Here is a 25,848-nt window from a genome sequence, read left to right as displayed (position 1 = left end):
TCTATCAGCAGACTTGACGAGTCTAGAAGCAAGTAACACCCGATCTATCAGCAGACTTGACGAGTCTAGAAGCAAGTAACACCCGATCTATCAGCAGACTTGACGAGTCTAGAAGCAAGTAACACCCGATCTATCAGCAGACTTGACGAGTCTAGAAGCAAGTAACACCCGATCTATCAGCAGACTTGACGAGTCTAGAAGCAAGTAACACCCGATCTATCAGCAGACTTGACGAGTCTAGAAGCAAGTAACACCCGATCTATCAGCAGACTTGACGAGTCTAGAAGCAAGTAACACCCGATCTATCAGCAGACTTGACGAGTCTAGAAGCAAGTAACACGCGATCTATCAGCAGACTTGACGAGTCTAGAAGCAAGTAACACCCGATCTATCAGCAGACTTGACGAGTCTAGAAGCAAGTAACACCCGATCTATCAGCAGACTTGACGAGTCTAGAAGCAAGTAACACCCGATCTATCAGCAGACTTGACGAGTCTAGAAGCAAGTAACACCCGATCTATCAGCAGACTTGACGAGTCTAGAAGCAAGTAACACCCGATCTATCAGCAGACTTGACGAGTCTAGAAGCAAGTAACACCCGATCTATCAGCAGACTTGACGAGTCTAGAAGCAAGTAACACCCGATCTATCAGCAGACTTGACGAGTCTAGAAGCAAGTAACACCCGATCTATCAGCAGACTTGACGAGTCTAGAAGCAAGTAACACCCGATCTATCAGCAGACTTGACGAGTCTAGAAGCAAGTAACACCGGATCTATCAGCAGACTTGACGAGTCTAGAAGCAAGTAACACCCGATCTATCGACAGACTTGACGAGTCTAGAAGCAAGTAACACCCGATCTATCGACAGACTTGACGAGTCTAGAAGCAAGTAACACCCGATCTATCGACAGACTTGACGAGTCTAGAAGCAAGTAACACCCGATCTATCAGCAGACTTGACGAGTCTAGAAGCAAGTAACACCCGATCTATCAGCAGACTTGACGAGTCTAGAAGCAAGTAACACCGGATCTATCAGCAGACTTGACGAGTCTAGAAGCAAGTAACACCCGATCTATCGACAGACTTGACGAGTCTAGAAGCAAGTAACACCCGATCTATCGACAGACTTGACGAGTCTAGAAGCAAGTAACACCCGATCTATCAGCAGACTTGACGAGTCTAGAAGCAAGTAACACCGGATCTATCAGCAGACTTGACGAGTCTAGAAGCAAGTAACACCCGATCTATCAGCAGACTTGACGAGTCTAGAAGCAAGTAACACCCGATCTATCAGCAGACTTGACGAGTCTAGAAGCAAGTAACACCCGATCTATCAGCAGACTTGACGAGTCTAGAAGCAAGTAACACCCGATCTATCAGCAGACTTGAGTCTACAGACAGTGTGATTTTTACTAGTAACAAGAAGGCATTCACAAATTAATAACTAAATAAGTCATTCGTAAAAGCTATAAATCACTACATGACAATATATAATGTTAAAAAAATCACTTTTGGGAAATTATTTGAACTAAAATTATTATATATAATGAAAAAACAGATGAGAAGCAATTAAATCGAGATGATATATACACCGAGAGGTGTATATACATGTATATGTATATATTCACACTGATAGTTTATATTAACCACTATTTTAGCGATTGTTTTCTTGGCAGGTAATGTAAAGGTAATAAGCAGTTTTAATATGTGTATTGGAGACAGGATTTATATGTCCAGTGGTGCCTCGGTTTACGACCGTATTCATTCCAGAAGGCTGTTCGAGTGCCGATACTGAACGAATTTGTTCCCATAAGGAATAATGTAAAGTAGAATAGTCTGTTTCAGACCCCCAAAAATACACTTAGAAAACCACTTACAAAAATACACTTACATAATTCCTCGACTTGGGAACTGTTCGCATCCCGAGGCACCACTGTAACTAATTATAAAGATACAGTAAAAATACATAGTTTTCTATACTTATTGGCACTCTGGTATACCGGTGCCAGATCAGTATTAGGTAAAAGTATCAGTGAGGTGCTGCACAGTATAATATTGAATACAATCTACTCCTGCCCACATTAAAAGGTCTTTTTAAGTGTTCTTCATTTTCCCTTCACTGCTGAAGAGTTTAGCAGTGATGACTCGGTAGATGTGACGTAGAATGAATATCAGGACAATCAGAGCCAGGTAGAGGAGGAAGATCACGTCCAGCATGAGGAACTCCACCCAGGAGAGCTGCGCCGCTGGTGACCTCAACTGGGGAGCACCTCTGTGACGGATGACGTACTCCGTCCAGAACACTGCCAGTTCCCTGGGTGGTACAGGCTGATCCCGCAGCAGCACTGACATCCTCAACACGTTTTCCTGATACCTGTGAACAGGTACAGTGACCAAATCTTAAACATCAACATAAGTTACAGAACACAAGAAGTGGTGACATCACCCACATAAGTTACAGAACACAAGAAGTGGTAACATCACCCACATAAGTTACAGAACACAAGCAGAGGTAACATCACCCACATAAGTTACATAACACAAGCAGAGGTAACATCACCCACATAAGTTACAGAACACAAGCAGAGGTAACATCACCCACATAAGTTACAGAACACAAGAAGTGGTAACATCACCCACATAAGTTACAGAACACAAGCAGAGGTAACATCACCCACATAAGTTACAGAACACAAGCAGAGGTAACATCACCCACATAAGTTACAGAACACAAGAAGTGGTAACATCACCCACATAAGTTACAGAACACAAGCAGAGGTAACATCACCCACATAAGTTACAGAACACAAGCAGAGGTAACATCACCCACATAAGTTACAGAACACAAGAAGTGGTAACATCACCCACATAAGTTACAGAACACAAGCAGAGGTAACATCACCCACATAAGTTACAGAACACAAGCAGAGGTAACATCACCCACATAAGTTACAGAACACAAGAAGTGGTAACATCACCCACATAAGTTACAGAACACAAGCAGAGGTAACATCACCCACATAAGTTACAGAACACAAGCAGAGGTAACATCACCCACATAAGTTACAGAACACAAGAAGTGGTAACATCACCCACATAAGTTACAGAACACAAGCAGAGGTAACATCACCCACATAAGTTACATAACACAAGCAGAGGTAACACCACCCACATAAGTTACATAACACAAGCAGAGGTAACATCACCCACATAAGTTACAGAACACAAGCAGAGGTAACATCACCCACATAAGTTACAGAACACAAGAAGTGGTAACATCACCCACATAAGTTACAGAACACAAGCAGAGGTAACATCACCCACGTTACAGAACACAAGCTGAGGTATCATCACCCACATAAGTTACATAACACAAGCAGAGGTAACATCACCCACATAAGTTACAGAACACAAGCAGAGGTAACATCACCCACATAAGTTACAGAACACAAGCAGAGGTAACATCACCCACATAAGTTACAGAACACAAGCAGAGGTAACATCACCCACATAAGTTACAGAACACAAGCAGAGGTAACATCACCCACATAAGTTACAGAACACAAGAAGAGGTAACATCACCCACATAAGTTACAGAACACAAGCAGAGGTAACATCACCCACATAAGTTACAGAACACAAGCAGAGGTAACATCACCCACATAAGTTACAGAACACAAGAAGTGGTAACATCACCCACATAAGTTACAGAACACAAGAAGTGGTAACATCACCCACATAAGTTACAGAACACAAGCAGAGGTAACATCACCCACATAAGTTACAGAACACAAGAAGTGGTAACATCACCCACATAAGTTACAGAACACAAGAAGTGGTAACATCACCCACATAAGTTACAGAACACAAGCAGAGGTAACATCACCCACATAAGTTACAGAACACAAGAAGTGGTAACATCACCCACATAAGTTACAGAACACAAGCAGAGGTAACATCACCCACGTTACAGAACACAAGCTGAGGTATCATCACCCACATAAGTTACATAACACAAGCAGAGGTAACATCACCCACATAAGTTACAGAACACAAGCAGAGGTAACATCACCCACATAAGTTACAGAACACAAGCAGAGGTAACATCACCCACATAAGTTACAGAACACAAGCAGAGGTAACATCACCCACATAAGTTACAGAACACAAGCAGAGGTAACATCACCCACATAAGTTACAGAACACAAACAGAGGTAACATCACCCACATAAGTTACAGAACACAAACAGAGGTAACATCACCCACATAAGTTACAGAACACAAACAGAGGTAACATCACCCACATAAGTTACAGAACACAAACAGAGGTAACATCACCCACATAAGTTACAGAACACAAGCAGAGGTAACATCACCCACATAAGTTACAGAACACAAGCAAAGGTAACATCACCCACATAAGTTACAGAACACAAGCAGAGGTAACATCACCCACATAAGTTACAGAACACAAGCAGAGGTAACATCACCCACATAAGTTACAGAACACAAGCAAAGGTAACATCACCCACATAAGTTACAGAACACAAGCAGAGGTAACAATTATTTAGTTTTTAGAAATATTATTATTATAATCAAAAAGAAGCGCTAAACCACAAGGGCTTTTAGAAATATAAGCACTGAAATTCGACCGTTTTAATTCAAGACTGATGAGGATTAGAATTAAAGTGAAATATGAAAAGGGGTTGTTGTATGTATAAACATGCGGGTTCAATCCCCGCCCGTGGCATGGTGTTTTTTTCAATAAACAATTGATGTGGGTGACGTTAGTGCTAAAGTGAGGAAAGAGTGTATGTTTAGTGTGCCAGGAGTAAATGATAATGGGAAGTCTCTAATTAAGGTGAAAAGCTCATTATAGAAACCAAGTATCACAGGGCCACCAGCTTCCTCTTTCAGAGACTCGGTGTTGCGATCCAGAGAGGAAATGCCTGCAGCATTCTGGGCACACGGCCCACCGCCGGGGAGCTGGACGAAGTATTCGAGATGTAGCTCTGAGTTACCCATGTTGTTTTACTTTCTATTGTATCTTTGTGAATGTTATGTCTAGGTAATATATATATATATATATATATATATATATATATATATATATATATATATATATATATATATATATATATATATATATATATATCTTCTTTCTTTCTTTCAACACACCGGCAGTATCCCACCGAGGCGGGGTGGTCCAAAAGGGAGAAGGGGTTACTAGCCCCTTGCTCCCGGCATTTTAGTCGCCTCTTACAACACGCATGGCTTACGGAGGAAGAATTCTGTTCCACTTCCCCATGGAGGTAAGAGGAAATAAACAAGAACAAGAACTAGAAAGAAAATAGAAGAAAACCCAAAGGGGTGTGTGTGTATATATATGCTTGTATATATATATATATGTGTATTTCAAGAGAAAAAGAGGATTACCAAGTGTGAAAATAGCAACAATTTGCTAGGTTAGGTGAGTAGACTTCTGGATATGTCTATTATACAGAACGATTGTATACCAGATTATTATATAGGGGAAGATGGAGTGCAAGAGTAATGACATTAGTAAGAGAGAAGTATGAGTGAACTTAAGATAGATACACAAGCAAATATACAAAGCAAGGTAGTCTAGAGAAACAGGAAATAGAGAGGTCAAAGGATATGCGATAGATTTAAGAAGGCAGTGATAGATATCTAGGGTGGATGCTGTGGTGGGATAATGAAGGTGAAAGGAAAGTAAGGGAGGTCAAAATTAACACACGAGAGGCTTTTGCAAAATGAAAAATCATACGGAATGTTGAGTATGTAGAGAGAAGAGCTTAATTGATGCACAAAAGTCTAGAGAGTGGAGAAACGATGGAAGAAACAGACGAATTCAGTATAATGTGATCCTTTATTGACAACGTTTCGCTCACACAGTGGACTTTATCAAGTTACAAACAGATCTAGAGTATATACAGGAAGTATAGTGAAGGGTCAGGTTAGTAGTGTTGAATGTTGTCAGCAATATACAGGGTGGAGCAGAGAAAACCCACGTTTTTTAAACGCCTAGTACTCGGCGGCGGGTCGTGGTAATGACCATGAAGATGGTCATTACCACGATGGAGAGCTCAGATTATGCAGCTTCAGTAGTCATGGAGCTTAGAGTCTCGTTTGTTTACCGTCGTGCAGCAGAGGGTCGTTCATGGTCATTACCACGACCTGCCGACGAGTACTAGGCGTTTAAAAAACGTGGGTTTTCTCTGCTCCACCCTGTATATTGCTGACAACATTCAGCATTACTAACCTGACCCTTCACTATACTTCCTGTATATACTCTAGATCTGTTTATAACTTGATAAAGTCCACTGTGTGAGCGAAACGTTGTCAATAAAGGATCACATTATACTGAATTCGTCTGTTTCTTCCATCGTTTCTCCACTCTCTGGACTTTTGTGCATCATTTAACCTCTTCTGTCTGAATGAACAGACCTGAAATCAACTTCGACAACCTCTACTAGTGAGAACGGCTGGATTTGAGAGGGACCTGACCTCCTAACATCTGTGTTCTTACCTCTACTAGCTACATCTCACCTCCTGGCGCTATATAAAGCTCCATCCTGTCACTTCAACTCCATATTGTTTCAGACTATGGAACAATGCTCTTCTCCAGACTGAGGGACTGATCACCTCAAAACTTTAAGGGTGATGGACTGATTACATCGTCTTCAAGTATCTTCTGCTTCTATCAACTTTTCTGTACTCGGCTGAAGAAGCCTACTGTGTAGGCGAAACGTTCCGAAATAAAGATACCTAACTGTTGCATATGTGTCTTACCTAACAACTCTTCTCTCTACGTACTCAACATTCCATATGACTTTTTCATTTTGCAAAAGCCTCTCGTGTGTTAATTTTGACCTCCCTTACTTTCCTGTTACCCTCATTATTCCACCAGTCATAACATGAGTTTTCTCTGCTCTACCCAGTATACACTCTCCTAGTTTTTATCAAGACTTGAGCCGGGACAAGACTAGCAAACCTGCTACAGACCTTCTTAAAGCTAACTGTGTGGGCAGTGTACTCAATAAGCTTCACATTATGATACATTGTGTGTACGTTTCCATTAGCAAATTTTGATGACGAATTGAGACACTTATGCAACATATGGGAATCTTTATTGAAGGAACGTTTCCCCACACAGTGGCTTCGTCAGTCAGACACTGCAACATCCTGGGATCTTGATATAAAGAATTCTTCAACCTTGTCCAACCTTTGGACGAAGATCTACTTCGACTAGTGGATGGTACCACTATGACGCCGCCTCCTCCTGCTTCACCTCACCTCACTACTTCGACTAGTGGATGGTACCACTATGACGCCGCCTCCTCCTGCTTCACCTCACCTCACTACTTCGACTAGTGGATGGTACCACTATGACGCCGCCTCCTCCTGCTTCACCTCACCTCACTACAGTATATAAGCCACGTCTACGCCCCTATGCTGTACTTTCTACAAGATTGATGGACTGAACACATCGACTTCAGGCTGAGGGATTGATTACCTCAAACTCCTCCTCTCCTTATACCTTTCTGCTTTGTATAGGACTGATGAAGCCAGTGTGTGGCGAAACGTTTATTCAATAAAGATTCCCATATGTTGCACAAGTGTCTCAATTCTTCAACTTGTTGGTTTTCAAAACCATTCATCACAAATTTTGATGACAAAATAATGGTGAGAGATTCAACAGAGAACCTTGAGAACAAGAAAATAAAGGTGAAATTAAGACATGTGCAACATCTGGGTATCTATTGTAGACGTTTCGCCATCCAGTGGCTTTATCAATACAAATTCCAGGACATAACTTGAAGACAGTGGAACTATGTACAGAAGATGAGGTAATCAGTCCCTCAACCTAGGAGTAGGTGCGAAGATCACCGTAGTCGTGGAGATTCTGAAGCAGAAGCAAGGTGCCTGGAGCTTATATACTAACTTCAGGTGGAAATGGGACGTGTAGCAGACGAGGACATAGTCACTGGTAGACGGGATTCCCCAGTGGAAGTAGGTCATACCCAAAGGGATGGGTTAGTTGTAGTAGTAGTTGTCGTAGTCTTGAAGGTTATGTACATGTCCTCAGAATCAAGATTCCATGATGTTGCAGTGTCTGACTACGGTGCTCTTCGCACCTACTCCTAGGTTGAGGGACTGATTACCTCATCTTCTGTACATAGTTCTACTGTCTTCAAGTTATGTCCTGGAATTTGTATTGATAAAGCCACTGGATGGCGAAACGTTTACAATAAAGATACCCAGATGTTGCACATGTGTCTTACTCTCATCTTGTCGGTATTATATATCATTCGTACACAACTTGTCAGACACTGCAACATCATGGAATCTTAATTCTGAGGACATGTACATAACCTTCACGACTACGACAACTACTACTACAACTAACCCATCTCTTAGGGAAGGACCTACTTCCACTGGGGAATCCCGCCTACCAGTGAATATGCCCTCGTCTGCTACACCTGACGTTACTATATAAGCGCCAGGATTCTTTCTTCTGCTTCAGAATCTCCACGACTATGGTGCTGTTCGCACCTACTCCTAGGTTGAGGGACTGATCACCTCATCTTCTGTACATAGTTCTACTATCTTCAAGTTATGTCCTGGAATTTGTATTGATAAAGCCACTGGATGGCGAAACGTCTACAATAAAGATACCCAGATGTTGCACATGTGTCTTAATTTCATTTTGTCGGTATTGTATACCATTCTTGCACAAAATAAAGGTGAGAGATTCAACAGAGAACCTTGAGAACAACAAAATAAAGGTGAGAGATTCAACAGAGAACCTTGAGAACAACAAAATAAAGGTTAGAGATTCAACAGAGAACCTTGAGAACAAATGAACTTGACAGTTCAAAAGGAAGGCATGTTAGATGTCGCTGATCCACGATGTGGCAGCTAATATCTTGTAGATGAATGGTTCAGAGAACCGACATGTTGATAAATTAGACACATGTGCAACTCTTGGGTATCTTTATTGAGGAAACGTTTCGCCACACAGTGGCTTCATCAGTCCATACCAAGGAGAATCTTGAAGAACAGGAGGAGAATGAGGTAATCAGTTCCTCAACCTTGAGTCGATGTGGTCAGTCCATCAATCTTGATTACCTCATTCTCCTCCTGTTCTTCAAGATTCTCCTTGGTATGGACTGATGAAGCCACTGTGTGGCGAAACGTTTCCTCAATAAAGACACCCAAGAGTTGCACATATGTCTAATTTATCAGCTAATATCTTCAAACACTTGACAATAAACTTGCCGAAAGAAGTCCTTTATCTTCGACAGATATTAAGATTCTTCTTCATAAAAGCAAGAATAATTCTGACTGTAATAATGTTGGTAGAATTACCGCCAATATGTAAAGTAAAAGGACACTATTACAACTTATATTACCACTACCACTAGTATAATACACTTCGACAACCTCTACTAATGAGAACGGCTGGATTTGAGAGGGACCTGACCTCCCAACATCTGCGTTCTTACCTCTACTCGCTGTTTAAGGCTCCATCCTATCACTTCAACTCCATATTATTCCAGACAATGGAACAATACTCTTCTCCAGACTGAGGGACTGACCACCTCAAAACTTTAAGGGTGATGGACTGATTACATCGTCTTCAAGTCTCTTCTGCTTCTATCAACTTTTCTGTACTCGACTGAAGAAGCCTACTGTGTAGGCGAAACGTTTCGAAATAAAGATACCTAACTGTTGCATATGTGTCTTACCTAACAACCTGTCGGTATTTAATACCATTTTAATGTTCATTCTTTTGTCTTACAAGACTGTTGCTATAGCATGAGGATACATAATGCTATGTTGGAGTGTGGTAATGCATTGGGTAAGCAGCATGATATCTCCAGCTTAGGATCCGTGGACACATGTATCTTAGGATCCATGGACACATGTATCTTAGGATCCGTGGACACATGTATCTTAGGATCCGTGGACACATGTATCTTAGGATCCGTGGACACATGTATCTTAGGATCCGTGGACACATGTATCTTAGGATCCGTGGACACATGTATCTTAGGATCCGTGGACACATGTATCTTAGGATCCATGGACACATGTATCTTAGGATCCGTGGACACATGTATCTTAGGATCCGTGGACACATGTATCTTAGGATCCGTGGACACATGTATCTTAGGATCCGTGGACACATGTATCTTAGGATCCGTGGACACATGTATCTTAGGATCCGTGGACACATGTATCTTAGGATCCGTGGACACATGTATCTTAGGATCCGTGGACACATGTATCTTAGGATCCGTGGACACATGTATCTTAGGATCCGTGGACACATGTATCTTAGGATCCGTGGACACATGTATCTTAGGATCCGTGGACACATGTATCTTAGGATCCGTGGACACATGTATCTTAGGATCCGTGGACACATGTATCTTAGGATCCGTGGACACATGTATCTTAGGATCCGTGGACACATGTATCTTAGGATCCGTGGACACATGTATCTTAGGATCCGTGGACACATGTATCTTAGGATCCGTGGACACATGTATCTTAGGATCCGTGGACACATGCATCTTAGAATCCGTGGACACATGTATCTTAGGATCCGTGGACACATGTATCTTAGGATCCGTGGACACATGTATCTTAGGATCCGTGGACACATGTATCTTAGGATCCGTGGACACATGTATCTTAGGATCCGTGGACACATGTATCTTAGGATCCGTGGACACATGTATCTTAGGATCCGTGGACACATGTATCTTAGGATCCGTGGACACATGTATCTTAACCGTGGACACATGTATCTTAACCGTGGACACATGTATCTAAGGATCCGTGGACACATGTATCTTAGGATCCGTGGACACATGTATCTTAGGATCCGTGGACACATGTATCTTAGGATCCGTGGACACATGCATCTTAGGATCCGTGGACACATGTATCTTAGGATCCGTGGACACATGTATCTTAGGATCCGTGGACACATGTATCTTAGGATCCGTGGACACATGTATCTTAGGATCCGTGGACACATGTATCTTAGGATCCGTGGACACATGTATCTTAGGATCCGTGGACACATGTATCTTAGGATCCGTGGACACATGTATCTTAGGATCCGTGGACACATGTATCTTAGGATCCGTGGACACATGTATCTTAGGATCCGTGGACACATGTATCTTAGGATCCGTGGACACATGTATCTTAGGATCCGTGGACACATGTATCTTAGGATCCGTGGACACATGTATCTTAGGATCCGTGGACACATGTATCTTAGGATCCGTGGACACATGTATCTTAGGATCCGTGGACACATGTATCTTAGGATCCGTGGACACATGTATCTTAGGATCCGTGGACACATGTATCTTAGGATCCATGGACACATGTATCTTAGGATCCGTGGACACATGTATCTTAGGATCCGTGGACACATGTATCTTAGGATCCGTGGACACATGTATCTTAGGATCCGTGGACACATGTATCTTAGGATCCGTGGACACATGTATCTTAGGATCCGTGGACACATGTATCTTAGGATCCGTGGACACATGTATCTTAGGATCCATGGACACATGTATCTTAGGATCCGTGGACACATGTATCTTAGGATCCGTGGACACATGTATCTTAGGATCCGTGGACACATGTATCTTAGGATCCGTGGACACATGTATCTTAGGATCCGTGGACACATGTATCTTAGGATCCGTGGACACATGTATCTTAGGATCCATGGACACATGTATCTTAGGATCCGTGGACACATGTATGTTTACTGCCTGACTAACACAGGTGGTTTTAAGTTCTAGAAACTTGAGCACCCAGCAGGCGTGTGTGTTAAATCGGAGTAATAGGAGACAAGATGATTTGACGTGCTGTTGGAGTTAGAATGAGGTAACTTTTATGAACTGATTCATGGACAAACTTGCAATGGTTCCAATGTTCCAATGTTCTAGTTCGGACGGTCATTAATTTGATATCTATTCTCTTGAAAAAAGCTATTAGATGAATGATGGTGAACGTGTTTTTATTCATACACACCAAAAAAAAATTAGATACAGATAAACCCACACTTAAAAGGTCACTATCAATTTTTTTTTTTAAAATAGGCTTACCATATTTACGTACTTAGGGTTATTAAGAATTTCCGTGATAGCGTCGACTATCATATCCACAGTAAGTTCTTCCCAGATCAAAAAGTCACCTATACCAGAGTTCCTGATGAACATGGCGTGCTTGGGCTGGTCACCGAAGATTGGGACAGCGAGGAGTGGCCTGGCGTGGTAGATGGCTTCTTGCATGCTCAGGAGGCCACCGTGTGTCATGAACACCTTCACGCTGTTGTGACCTGTCGAACAGTGTTAATGTAAACAAGAGGACTTACGAAATCGTAATGATACGATTGCAAACAAACCATACCACGGGTGGGGATAGAACCCACGGTCAGAGAGTCTCAAAACTCCAGACCGTCGCGTTAGCCACTAGACCAGCTAGCCACAATAAGATTCGTCCAACTAGGTATATTTCTACACCATAGGAAGGTTAGCATAGGCCACCACTGTGACCACAAATGCAAGTTTTTACAGACGAATCTCCAGCTAGCGTGGCCGTGACGAACTCTAGCTCAAGTCCCTTCACTGCCGTCAACATGACTCACGAAATCGTAATGACACGATTGCAAACAAACCATTCCACGGGCAGGATTTGAACCCGCGGTCAGAGAGTCTCAAAACTCGACAGTCTGGAGTTTTGAGACTCTCTGACCGCAGGTTCAAATCCCGCCCGTGGTATGGCTTGTAAACAAGAGAAATAGTACATTGCACTTGTTAGACATGTGCAACAGCTGGGTATATTGTCGGTATTGCATACCATTCTTGTACAACTTATTAGGGTTGGTATTGTGAAGGACCTGCCCAGTATGGGCCAACAGGCTTACTGCAGTGTTCCTTATTTCTTATGTTCTTATAGTATATTGTAAATGAAAACTGAATGACCTTTCAGTTCAGCATTGACTTTGTAAATGGTTCAAGTCGGACCGAAACGTCGTGGTGAGCTCCTCTCTCCTATGTGCGGGTTGTGTATTGTGGCTCCTCACATCTACACTGATAAGGGAAATCGAATAGCAAAGAAAGGCGTGCAAGACTCGTATACAATACCGACAAGATGAAAGTTAAGACACATGTATAACATCTGGGTCAGACACTGTCAGACACTGTCAGACACTGCAGCATCATGGGATCTTGTTACAAAGAATTCTTCAACACTTGTTCAACCTTTGGACGAAGACCTACTTCGACTAGTGGATGGTACCACTATGACGCCGCCTCCTCCTGCTTCACGTCACCTCACTACTTCGACTAGTGGATGGTACCACTATGACCCCGCCTCCTCCTGCTTCACCTCACCTCACTACTTCGACTAGTGGATGGTACCACTATGACGCCGCCTCCTCCTGCTTCACCTCACCTCACTACTTCGACTAGTGGATGGTACCACTATGACGCCGCCTCCGCCTGCTTCACCTCACCTCACTACTTCGACTAGTGGATGGTACCACTATGACGCCGCCTCCGCCTGCTTCACCTCACCTCACTACAGTATATAAGCCACGTCTGCGGCCCTATGCTGTACATTCTACAAGATTGATGGACTGAACACATCGACTCCAGGCTGAGGGACTGATTACCTCATACTCCTCCTCTCCTTACGCCTTCCTCTTTGTATTTGACTGATGAAGCCACTGTGTGGCGAAACGTTTCCTGAATAAAGATTCCTATATGCTGCATAAGTGTCTTATTCTTCAACTTGTCGGTTTTTCAAACCATTCAACACAAACCATTCAACACAACATCTGGGTATCTTTATTGTAGACGTTTCGCCCTCCAGTGGCTTTATCAATACAAATTCTAGGACATAATTAGAAGACAGTAGAACTATACACAAAAGATGAGGTAATCAGTGCCTCAGCCTTGGAGGTGTTTACAACGCCGTGGTTGTAGAGATACTGAAGCACAGGTAAGGAGACTGGCGCTTATATAGGCATCAGTGAAGAGAGACGTGTAGCAGACGAGGGCAATTGTATTGATAAAGCCACTGGAGGGCGAAACGTTTACAATAAAGATAAAAAGATGTTGGACATGTGTCTTAACTTCCAACAACAAAAGGCACAATACCGTGACTGGAACGATACATAAATAACCCGCACAGAGAAGAGAGGAGCTTACGACGACGTTTCGGTCCGACTTGGACCACTTACAGTCACAGTGTGACTTTGTAAATGACTGAAGGAGATTACACCAGACTGTAATAATCTTGCGAAACACAACTTACCTTTATGTCTTCAAGACCCCTGGCTGTCGTCAAGACCCCTGGATGTCTTCAAGACCCCTGGCTGTCGTCAAGACCCCTGGATGTCTTCAAGACCCCTGGCTGTCTTCAAGACCCCTGGATGTCTTCAAGACCCCTGGATGTCGTCAAGACCCCTGGATGTCTTCAAGACCCCTGGCTGTCGTCAAGACCTCTGGCTGTCTTCAAGACCCCTGGCTGTCTTCAAGACCCCTGGCTGTCTTCAAGACCCCTGGCTGTCTTCAAGAAGGCACTGGACAGGCACCTAAAGTCAGTACCTGACCAACCGGGCTGTGGTTCCTACGTCAGCTTGCGTGCGGCCAGCAGTAACAGCCTGGTTGATCAGACTGATCCACCATGAGGCCTGTTTCTGTTTCCCATCTTTGGAACATTCTGTCTGTCCTCCAGTATCGTCAGGCCGATTTCCCTTAACCTTTCTTCGTTGCACATTTCCCTTAGCTCCGGGACTAGTCTTGTTGCAAACCTTTGCACTTTCTCTAATCTTTTGACGTGCTTGACCAGGTGTGGGTTCCAAACTGGTGCTGCATACTCCAATATAAGCTTATCTGGAGAGGGTTCCGGAGGTCACCGCCCCCGCGGCCCGGTCTGAGACCAGGCTGTTACTGCTGGCTGCTTGCAAACTGACGTGCGAACCACAGCCCGGCTGGCCAGGTACCGACTTTCGGTGCCTGTCCAGCGCCTTCTTGAAGACAGTCAGGGGTCTATTGATAATCCCCTTTATGTATACTGGGAGGCAGTTGAACAGTCTTGGACCCCTGACACTTATTATGTCGTCTCTCAATGTACTCGTGGCGCCCCTGCTTTTCAGTGGGGGAATGTTGCATCACCTGCCGAGTCTCTTGCTTTCATAGGGAGTGATTTTCGTTTGCAAATTTGGTACCCATCCCTCTAGGATTTTCCAAGTGTATAATATCATGTATCTTTCTCGCCTGCGTTCCAGGGAATACAAATCAAGGGACTTCACCCGTTCCCAGTAATTTAGGTGCCTTATCGTACTTGTGTGTGCCGTGAAAGTTCTCTGTACAGTCTCCAGGTCAGCAACTGGTAACTCATAAAAAATATAGTGTGAGTGAGGTTGCTAACCATATCACGGGCGGGATTGAATCCGCGGTCAGAGTCTCAAAACTCCAGACCGTCGTGTTAGCCACTGTCTGGTTTGTTTGCAATCGTGTCATTACTATTTCGCGAGTCGTGAGGTTGCTATAAAAACACACTTACCGAGAATATCCTGTTGGGGAAGCCACTTTCTGATCATCACGTTGTCAGGAACTTCCTCAAGCTCTTCTTCGTATTTCCAGAGGACTCGTTGTGGCAGCCTGCGGAAAGCCTGGATGAAGAGGTCGCGGTACTGGACTGGCATTGAGGCACTGCTCGCAAAGGTTCCCAAACTAAAGTAGATCACGCCAGAAGATTCCGATCCTGTGATCCATGATTCTAATTCCTTTAAAAATAAGAGTGAAACAACGTCAGTAGAAACAGACCCGAGTCTCCGAAGACAGAACGATTGATCATGGACAGGACCAGTGATATTGCTTAAAGTAGCGTAACAGGATACAAACAAAGGTCAGGTAAACAGGACAACTCACCTGAGACAGACTGCTGGCAGGACGACAGTGCATGGCGCCCAACTCCACCTGCGAGGGAAGGAGAGGCAATGGTGTGCTGATAGAAAAGTGACTATTGAGCAGAGATAAACTCACGTTCCTCTCCAGATCCAACAACAGTGGCAGCTCCGGGAACTGTGCTGAGATCTGAGGGTTACCACAAATACTTCACAACACAATAGTGGATGAGGGACGGATCTGTCACTGCATCACAATATCAAGATTCTTCTGTTGTTCAAAGTAACGTTACCTTCCACGCACAACAGTAGAATTACAACCACGAAATGAATAATTGTGTATAATTATGAGTACACTTTTTCTGACGATCATCAGCTACACTAGCTTAATGTATTGTCTGTGACTGTATATTGCTCACCTCTTTCTGAATCAGTGGCACAACTGACCATTTGCGCCAGTGAAACAAATAACTAGTGTGTGCCAAGGCATTGCGGAAGCGGTGCCAGAGGCTCATGGGTCTTGGGTAGTCCTTCAAGAAATGAGGAGCATAGGCTGGGTTGAGAACGTTGCCCAGATCGGAACTCTGGCGTGGCTCCACCCCCGACGTTGCAAGAGTAATGAAGGGGACTTCGTGCAGGAAAGGATAAACAATCTGTGGAAGATAGAGTTCTGTAAGCCACAGTACACTGAATTTAACCAGTACTGGTCCTTGAAGGTGAGATCCTCCGACATGATCACTCCCAGGTCTTTGACGTTGGTGTTTCGCTCTACGATTCCAGAATTACCCTCACTATTCTCATTGTACATAACGTAGTGTGAGACAGCAACATTTATCATCTTTCCTAATTCCAGTGTTCCAGGCAACATTTCCAGACTACAAAGGAGTCACCTGTGTTCTCGCGATCACTGTGTCCATCTCGGGGTTGTATGATGAAGAGGTAATTATTGTATTAAAAACTGTTTACTATCAGTGTACATTCTGAGACTGGCCGGGATTTGAACCCCAGCTGTCTAGGAAGCCTTCCTGTAAACTGGCTAAATTCTTGACCCCTAGACCACTAAACTGCTAAGAATATACCTAGCTTCCCGGGAGACTGGCTAGATGAGTTGGGTTCAAATCCTGGTGAGTTGCAGTAGTTTTTTTTCCCTTAAACCATATAATATATATATATATATATATATATATATATATATATATATATATATATATATATATATATATATATATATATATATATATATATATATATATATATTACAGTAAACAGGTGATATCAGAATATGCAAAACCACCACTGTGAAAGAACAGTGAAATTCCAAGCGCTTTCGTGACTTCTCACATTATCAAGGAACTATAAAAATACATCAAAGGAAGGCATATAAAGGGTCAAGACTACATCTCACCATCACATCCCACAACAAAGCAACACCTGATGTGCGACAACACCCGACTCTTTGAAACACATCTAATACTCTACCCAAGAATTAAGATTTATTACTTGTCTAATGTTTCATTAAATTCTTCCCAAATTTTATTAATTATCAATGAATCCAATTTATATAAACCAAAGGAAATATATTGTCAAAACTGCTTTTTATGAAAGAAGATTCAATTATATTCCTGTCGACCATGGACTTGCTTGATACAACTTTCTCAACTTTTTGAAAATCAATTGGATGGCTAAAATCTCTTACATGAATAAATAGAGCATTGGAATCTTGTCCAGTTCTAATGCTATATTTATGTTGTTTTAATCTCAGTTCGAGATTTTTACCAGTTTGACCGTAATAAACTTTATCGCAAATTTTAAAAGGAATCTTATAGACACATCCATCAGCATTTTGGGGGGAATTCTTTATCAAAAGTTTTTTTTACTGTATCAAGATTTTTGAATACAACTTTAATATTAAAAGTCTTAAGAAGAGAAGGCATATCAACCAAGTTTTCATGGTAAGGGAGAACCAACACATTTTTAGTTGAATAAGGCTGGTTGTCCCTTTTTGGATTGTAAAAAGTATTTCTGGCAACTTTAAAAGATTTATCAATTACATTTCTTGGATATTTTAAATCATTACCTATTTCATAAATTTTGGATATTTCCTCATCTATGAACTCAGGACTACAAATTCGTAAAGCTCTCAAAAACATTGATGAGAAAACAGACAGTTTGACTATCTTGATGCGAGGAATAATAGTGGACATAGGAACAGTTATTTGTAGGTTTTCTGTAAATTTTAAACTTGAATTCATTATTACCCTTAATAATTAAAACATCTAGAAAAGGCAATGAGTTATTTTCCTTAAACTCAACAGTAAAGTTTATAGAATGGGCTAAGTTATTTAATTTTCCAAGGAAATGGTGTATATCTACATTTTTGGGCATAAGACACAAAATATCATCAACATATCTGAACCATTTAACTCTATTAGGGAGGATTGTGTTAAGTAATCTTGTTTCAAAAAATTCCATGTATAGGTTACTAAGAACAGGTGAAAGAGGATTCCCCATTGCCATACCAAACTTCTGAGTGTAAAACTTATCATTAAATACAAATTTTGCATCAACAATGCAAAGTTTAATAAGTTTAATGATAGTAGGAACTGGTAATGGTAAATCATAATTAACGAGTTCTTTAGATAAGAAACTTAATAAATCATCAACAGGAACTTTCGTAAACAAGGAAGTAACATCAAAACTAACCATGTTAAAATCATTTAAGTCTGTCAAGGACCTTAATTTATCAACTAAATCTATGTTGCTTTTAACATTAAAGTTAGAAATTTGACCAACAATGGGGCTCAAAATGTCAACAAGCCATTTATATAATTTATATGAAACTGATCCTATGGAGCTAATAATTGGTCTGACTGGATTCCCTGGTTTGTGTGTTTTTATTAATCCATACATGTAGGGTAAAGATGGATTAATGGAAGTAAATTGTTTAATTAATCTTAAGGAATAATTTCAGCCTCCTCCACTTGCCATGGAAGGGAACACGACACACAAAACATTCACCATTACTTAATGGTAGACGTACTCAGATATCACAGTTCCATTAACCCTTTTAATAGTTCAGAGTGCTGGCACTGGACGTATCTCCAGAACTGATTTCCCTGGATTCCTTTATATTTATTGTCTTGTTTACTGCACATATCTTTCAAGTCTTCACTCCGAGAGCATGCGCCCACGCAAGACTGTTGGAACCTCAAGCCACTACCAGTTAAAACCCTCACACCCTCAATTCAATCCTTAGAATGTCCCCATATCAGTCATTATTTCCATCCCGGATTTGTACACCCTCGGTCATCCTATTCTATTCCAGCCTCTCTAAATGCCAAGACGTTTTCAACAACTCCCCATCATCATCTAACATCTATGTACTTATTCTCTGCCAAAGATTCACATATATTATTTTTAATTTGACGTCACTGCAGCCAATCTCTCTTTGCAACGTATAAAACCCATACCTCACACTCACGAAATACTTGGTACTTGAGTACTCTGGAGTAATACCTTATTTTAGCCTACAAAGATATGCTATTTTTTTCCAAGATGCCTCCACATTCCACCCAAGTTCCTTCCTTCGACAATTTCATGGATCAACTCGTCTTTCACAGATCCATCTATCGACACGTCCACTCCAAAATACTTTATATAGTTTTCTGCGCACCTTACATCTGAAATATCTTCTTAAACCTTACATCTGCTTTTTATAAATTCATAAACGAGATAAAACGTTCGCAATCCAAACTTAAATATTCTCCACTTAAAGAAACTACGGACCTACGTCTCTCATGCCCTTCAAGACCTTCCGTGCTCCTCTACGGACCTACGTCTCTCATGCCCTTCAAGACCTTCCGTGTTCCTCTACGGACCTACGTCTCTCATGCCCTTCAAGACCTTCCGTGTTCCTCTACGGACCTACGTCTCTCATGCCCTTCAAGACCTTCCGTGTTTCTCTACGGACCTACGTTTCTCATGCCATTCAAGACCTTCCGTGTTCCTCTACGGACCTACGTCTCTCATGCCCTTCAAGACCTTCCGTGTTCCTCTACGGACCTACGTCTCTCATGCCCTTCAAGACCTTCCGTGTTCCTCTACGGACCTACGTCTCTCATGCCCTTCAAGACCTTCCGTGTTCCTCTACGGACCTACGTCTCTCATGCCCTTCAAGACCTTCCATGTTCCTCTATGGACATACGTCTCTCATGCCCTTCAAGACCTTCTGTGTTCCTCTACGGACCTACGTCTCTCATGCCCTTCAAGACCTTCCGTGTTCCTCTACGGACCTACGTCTCTCATGCCCTTCAAGACCTTCCATGTTCCTCTACGGACCTACTTCTCTCATGCCCTTCAAGACCTTCCGTGTTCCTCTACGGACCTACGTCTCTCATGCCCTTCAAGACCTTCCGTGTTCCTCTACGGACCTACTTCTCTCATGCCCTTCAAGACCTTCCGTGTTCCTCTACGGACCTACTTCTCTCATGCCCTTCAAGACCTTCCGTGTTCCTCTACGGACCTACGTCTCTCATGCCCTTCAAGACCTTCCGTGTTCCTCTACGGACCTACTTCTCTCATGCCCTTCAAGACCTTCCGTGTTCCTCTACGGACCTACGTCTCTCATGCCCTTCAAGACCTTCCGTGTTCCTCTACCGACCTACTTCTCTAATGCCCTTCAAGACCTTCCGTGTTCCTCTACGGACCTACGTCTCTCATGCCCTTCAAGACCTTCCGTGTTCCTCTACGGACCTACTTCTCTCATGCCCTTCAAGACCTTCCGTGTTCCTCTACGGACCTACGTCTCTCATGCCCTTCAAGACCTTCCGTGTTCCTCTACGGACCTACTTCTCTCATGCCCTTCAAGACCTTCCGTGTTCCTCTACGGACCTACTTCTCTCATGCCCTTCAAGACCTTCCGTGTTCCTCTACGGACCTACTTCTCTCATGCCCTTCAAGACCTTCCGTGTTCCTCTATGGACCTACTTCTCTCATGCCCTTCAAGACTTTCCATGTTCCTCTACGGACCTACGTCTATCATGCCCTTCAAGACCTTCCGTGTTCCTCTACGGACCTACTTCTCTCATGCCCTTCAAGACCTTCCGTGTTCCTCTACGGACCTACTTCTCTCATGCCCTTCAAGACCTTCCGTGTTCCTCTACGGACCTACTTCTCTCATGCCCTTCAAGACCTTCCGTGTTCCTCTACAGACCTACTTCTCTCATGCCCTTCAAGACCTTCCGTGTTCCTCTACGGACCTACTTCTCTCATGCCCTTCAAGACCTTCCATGTTCCTCTACGGACCTACTTCTCTCATGCCCTTCAAGACTTTCCGTGTTCCTCTACAGACCTACTTCTCTCATGCCCTTCAAGACCTTCCGTGTTCCTCTACGGACCTACTTCTCTCATGCCCTTCAAGACCTTCCGTGTTCCTCTACGGACCTACGTCTCTCATGCCCTTCAAGACCTTCCATGTTCCTCTACGGACCTACTTCTCTCATGCCCTTCAAGACCTTCCGTGTTCCTCTACGGACCTACTTCTCTCATGCCCTTCAAGACCTTCCGTGTTCCTCTACGGACCTACGTCTCTCATGCCCTTCAAGACCTTCCGTGTTCCTCTACGGACCTACTTCTCTCATGCCCTTCAAGACCTTCCGTGTTCCTCTACGGACCTACGTCTCTCATGCCCTTCAAGACCTTCCGTGTTCCTCTACGGACCTACGTCTCTCATGCCCTTCAAGACCTTCCGTGTTCCTCTACGGACCTACTTCTCTCATGCCCTTCAAGACCTTCCGTGTTCCTCTACGGACCTACGTCTCTCATGCCCTTCAAGACCTTCCGTGTTCATCTATGGACCTACATCTCTCATGCCCTTCAAGACCTTCCGTGTTCCTCTAAGGACCTACGTCTCTCATGCCCTTCAAGACCTTCCGTGTTAATCTACGGACCTACGTCTCTCATGCCCTTCAAGACCTTCCGTGTTCCTCTACGGACCTACGTCTCTCATGCCCTTCAAGACCTTCCGTGTTCCTCTACGGACCTACTTCTCTCATGCCCTTCAAGACCTTCCATGTTCCTCTACGGACCTACGTCTCTCATGCCCTTCAAGACCTTCCGTGCTCCTCTACGGACCTACTTCTCTCATGCCCTTCAAGACCTTCCGTGTTCCTCTACAGACCTACTTCTCTCATACCCTTCAAGACCTTCCGTGTTCCTCTACGGACCTACGTCTCTCATGCCCTTCAAGACCTTCCATGTTCCTCTACGGACCTACTTCTCTCATGCCCTTCAAGACCTTCCGTGTTCCTCTACGGACCTACTTCTCTCATGCCCTTCAAGACCTTCCGTGTTCCTCTACGGACCTACTTCTCTCATGCCCTTCAAGACCTTCCGTGTTCCTCTACGGACCTACGTCTCTCATGCCCTTCAAGACCTTCCGTGTTCATCTATGGACCTACATCTCTCATGCCCTTCAAGACCTTCCGTGTTCCTCTACGGACCTACGTCTCTCATGCCCTTCAAGACCTTCCGTGTTAATCTACGGACCTACGTCTCTCATGCCCTTCAAGACCTTCCGTGTTCCTCTACGGACCTACGTCTCTCATGCCCTTCAAGACCTTCCGTGTTCCTCTACGGACCTACGTCTCTCATGCCCTTAAAGACCTTCCGTGTTCCTCTACGGACCTACGTCTCTCATGCCCTTCAAGACCTTCCATGTTCCTCTACGGACCTACTTCTCTCATGCCCTTCAAGACCTTCCGTGTTCCTCTACGGACCTACTTCTCTCATGCCCTTCAAGACCTTCCGTGTTCCTCTACGGACCTACGTCTCTCATGCCCTTCAAGACCTTCCGTGTTCATCTATGGACCTACATCTCTCATGCCCTTCAAGACCTTCCGTGTTCCTCTACGGACCTACGTCTCTCATGCCCTTCAAGACCTTCCGTGTTAATCTACGGACCTACGTCTCTCATGCCCTTCAAGACCTTCCGTGTTCCTCTACGGACCTACGTCTCTCATGCCCTTCAAGACCTTCCGTGTTCCTCTACGGACCTACGTCTCTCATGCCCTTAAAGACCTTCCGTGTTCCTCTACGGACCTACGTCTCTCATGCCCTTCAAGACCTTCCATGTTCCTCTACGGACCTACTTCTCTCATGCCCTTCAAGACCTTCCGTGTTCCTCTACGGACCTACGTCTCTCATGCCCTTCAAGACCTTCCGTGTTCCTCTACGGACCTACGTCTCTCATGCCCTTCAAGACCTTCCGTGTTCCTCTACGGTCCTACGTCTCTCATGCCCTTCAAGACCTTCCGTGTTCCTCTATGGACTTACGTCTCTCATGCCCTTCAAGACCTTCCGTGTTCCTCTACGGACCTACGTCTCTCATGCCCTTCAAGACCTTCCGTGTTCCTCTACGGACCTACGTCTCTCATGCCCTTCAAGACCTTCCGTGTTCCTCTACGGACCTACGTCTCTCATGCCCTTCAAGACCTTCCGTGTTCCTCTACGGACCTACGTCTCTCATGCCCTTCAAGACCTTCCGTGTTCCTCTACGGACCTACGTCTCTCATGCCCTTCAAGACCTTCCGTGTTCCTCTACGGACCTACTTCTCTCATGCCCTTCAAGACCTTCCGTGTTCCTCTACGGACCTACGTCTTTCATGCCCTTCAAGACCTTCCGTGTTCCTCTACGAACCTACTTCTCTCATGCCCTTCAAGACCTTCCGTGTTCCTCTACGGACCTACGTCTCTCATGCCCTTCAAGACCTTCCGTGTTCCTCTACGGACCTACGTCTCTCATGGCTCAGTCTCATGGCTTATTAAAGCCAGCCAGCTGGCTTTAATAAGCTTCGTCCAAGAAGGTATATTTCTAGTCATCATAGGGAGGTTAACATGGGCCACTACTGTGACCACAAATGCATTTGTAAAATTGGGTTGATGACCCACTATTCTCAGTTCTTGTAAATAACATTAACACAGCACGTACCTCGTTGAACATTAGCACAGCACGTACCTCGTTGAACATTAGCACAGCACGTACCTCGTTGAACATTAACACAGCACGTACCTCGTTGAACATTAGCACAGCACATACCTCGAACATTAACACAGCACGTACCTCGTTGAACATTAGCACAGCACATACCTCGAACATTAACACAGCACGTACCTCGTTAAACATTAACACAGCACGTACCTCGAACATTAACACAGCACGTACCTCGTTGAACATTAACACAGCACGTACCTCGTTAAACATTAACACAGCACGTACCTCGTTGAACATTAACACAGCACGTACCTCGTTAAACATTAACACAGCACGTACCTCGTTGAACATTAACACAGCACGTACCTCGTTGAACATTAACACAGCACGTACCTCGTTGAACATTAACACAGCACGTACCTCGTTGAACATTAACACAGCACGTACCTCGTTGAACATTAACACAGCACGTACCTCGTTAAACATTAACACAGCACGTACCTCGTTGAACATTAACACAGCACGTACCTCGTTGAACATTAACACAGCACGTACCTCGTTAAACATTAACACAGCACGTACCTCGTTAAACATTAAAACAGCACGTACCTCGTTGAACATTAACACAGCACGTACCTCGTTGAACATTAACACAGCACGTACCTCGTTGAACATTAACACAACTCGTACCTCGTTAAACATTAACACAGCACGTACCTCGTTGAACATTAACACAGCTCGTACCTCGTTAAACATTAACACAGCACGTACCTCGTTGAACATTAACACAGCACGTACCTCGTTAAACATTAACACAGCACGTACCTCGTTAAACATTAACAGCACGTACCTCGTTGAACTTTAACACAGCAAGTAACTCGTTGAACATTAACACAGCACGTACCTCGTTAAACATTAACACAGCACGTACCTCGTTAAACATTAACACAGCACGTACCTCGTTGAACATTAACACAGCACGTACCTCGTTGAACATTAACACAGCAAGTAACTCGTTGAACATTAACACAACACGTACCTCGTTGAACATTAACACAGCAAGTAACTCGTTGAACATTAACACAGCAAGTAACTCGTTAAACATTAACACAGCACGTACCTCGTTAAACATTAACACAGCACGTACCTCGTTAAACATTAACACAGCACGTACCTCGTTAAACATTAACACAGCACGTACCTCGTTAAACATTAACACAGCACGTACCTCGTTGAACATTAACACAGCAAGTAACTCGTTGAACATTAACACAGCAAGTAACTCGTTAAACATTAACACAGCACGTACCTCGTTAAACATTAACACAGCACGTACCTCGTTAAACATTAACACAGCACGTACCTCGTTAAACATTAACACAGCACGTACCTCGTTGAACATTAACACAGCACGTACCTCGTTGAACATTAACACAGCACGTACCTCGTTGAACATTAACACAGCACGTACCTCGTTGAACATTAACACAGCACGTACCTCGTTGAACATTAGATCAATTATAATGACATCAAACTCCTTCCGTCTATTATAAAGATGCTTCACCACGGGGACTTGATACAACTCCCTAGCAAAAGCTAGCAGAATATCCTTCAACGCCTCGAAGGCAGCACTGGGATCCTTCCTATTGCCGAAAAAGTTCAAATTATCCTCACTGTAGTGTGGGAGACCATGAGGGACATCTTCGATGTTAGGATGTCTCGACGACTTCGGTTGGTTGATCAACATCACTATCTGAGAAATTAAATCCAGTTTGAGAGAACTTGACAAAATCCACAAAAACTAAACTCACAATTTGGGAATATTAAACTGAAGATATCTTACGTTTTGTAAGCTATCTTCCAGTTTATTAATGT

General features: G+C 43.5%; 1 protein-coding gene across 2 annotated transcripts in view; it reads right to left on the bottom strand.

Annotated features, from left to right (window-relative positions):
• Nucleotides 1–1,513: 1,513 nt before the first annotated feature.
• The window catches only part of LOC128704983 (UDP-glycosyltransferase UGT5), a 30,216-nt gene continuing 5,881 nt past the window's right edge, over nucleotides 1,514–25,848 (bottom strand). For both annotated transcript variants that reach the window (XM_053800199.2, XM_070105103.1), the window contains exons 3-8: nucleotides 25,472–25,726; nucleotides 16,403–16,636; nucleotides 16,009–16,173; nucleotides 15,641–15,863; nucleotides 12,185–12,404; nucleotides 1,514–2,378 (exon numbers count right to left, since the gene is read on the bottom strand). In XM_053800199.2, coding sequence (XP_053656174.2) covers nucleotides 2,099–2,378; nucleotides 12,185–12,404; nucleotides 15,641–15,863; nucleotides 16,009–16,173; nucleotides 16,403–16,636; nucleotides 25,472–25,726 — 1,377 coding nt within the window. In that variant the 3' untranslated portion in view covers nucleotides 1,514–2,098. The remainder of the gene's footprint in view (nucleotides 2,379–12,184; nucleotides 12,405–15,640; nucleotides 15,864–16,008; nucleotides 16,174–16,402; nucleotides 16,637–25,471; nucleotides 25,727–25,848) is intronic.

This window comes from Cherax quadricarinatus, chromosome 97 (genome assembly GCF_038502225.1).
Source record: "Cherax quadricarinatus isolate ZL_2023a chromosome 97, ASM3850222v1, whole genome shotgun sequence".
NCBI classification, from domain to species: domain Eukaryota; kingdom Metazoa; phylum Arthropoda; class Malacostraca; order Decapoda; family Parastacidae; genus Cherax; species Cherax quadricarinatus.
This window is presented reverse-complemented; position numbering and strand designations above follow the sequence as displayed.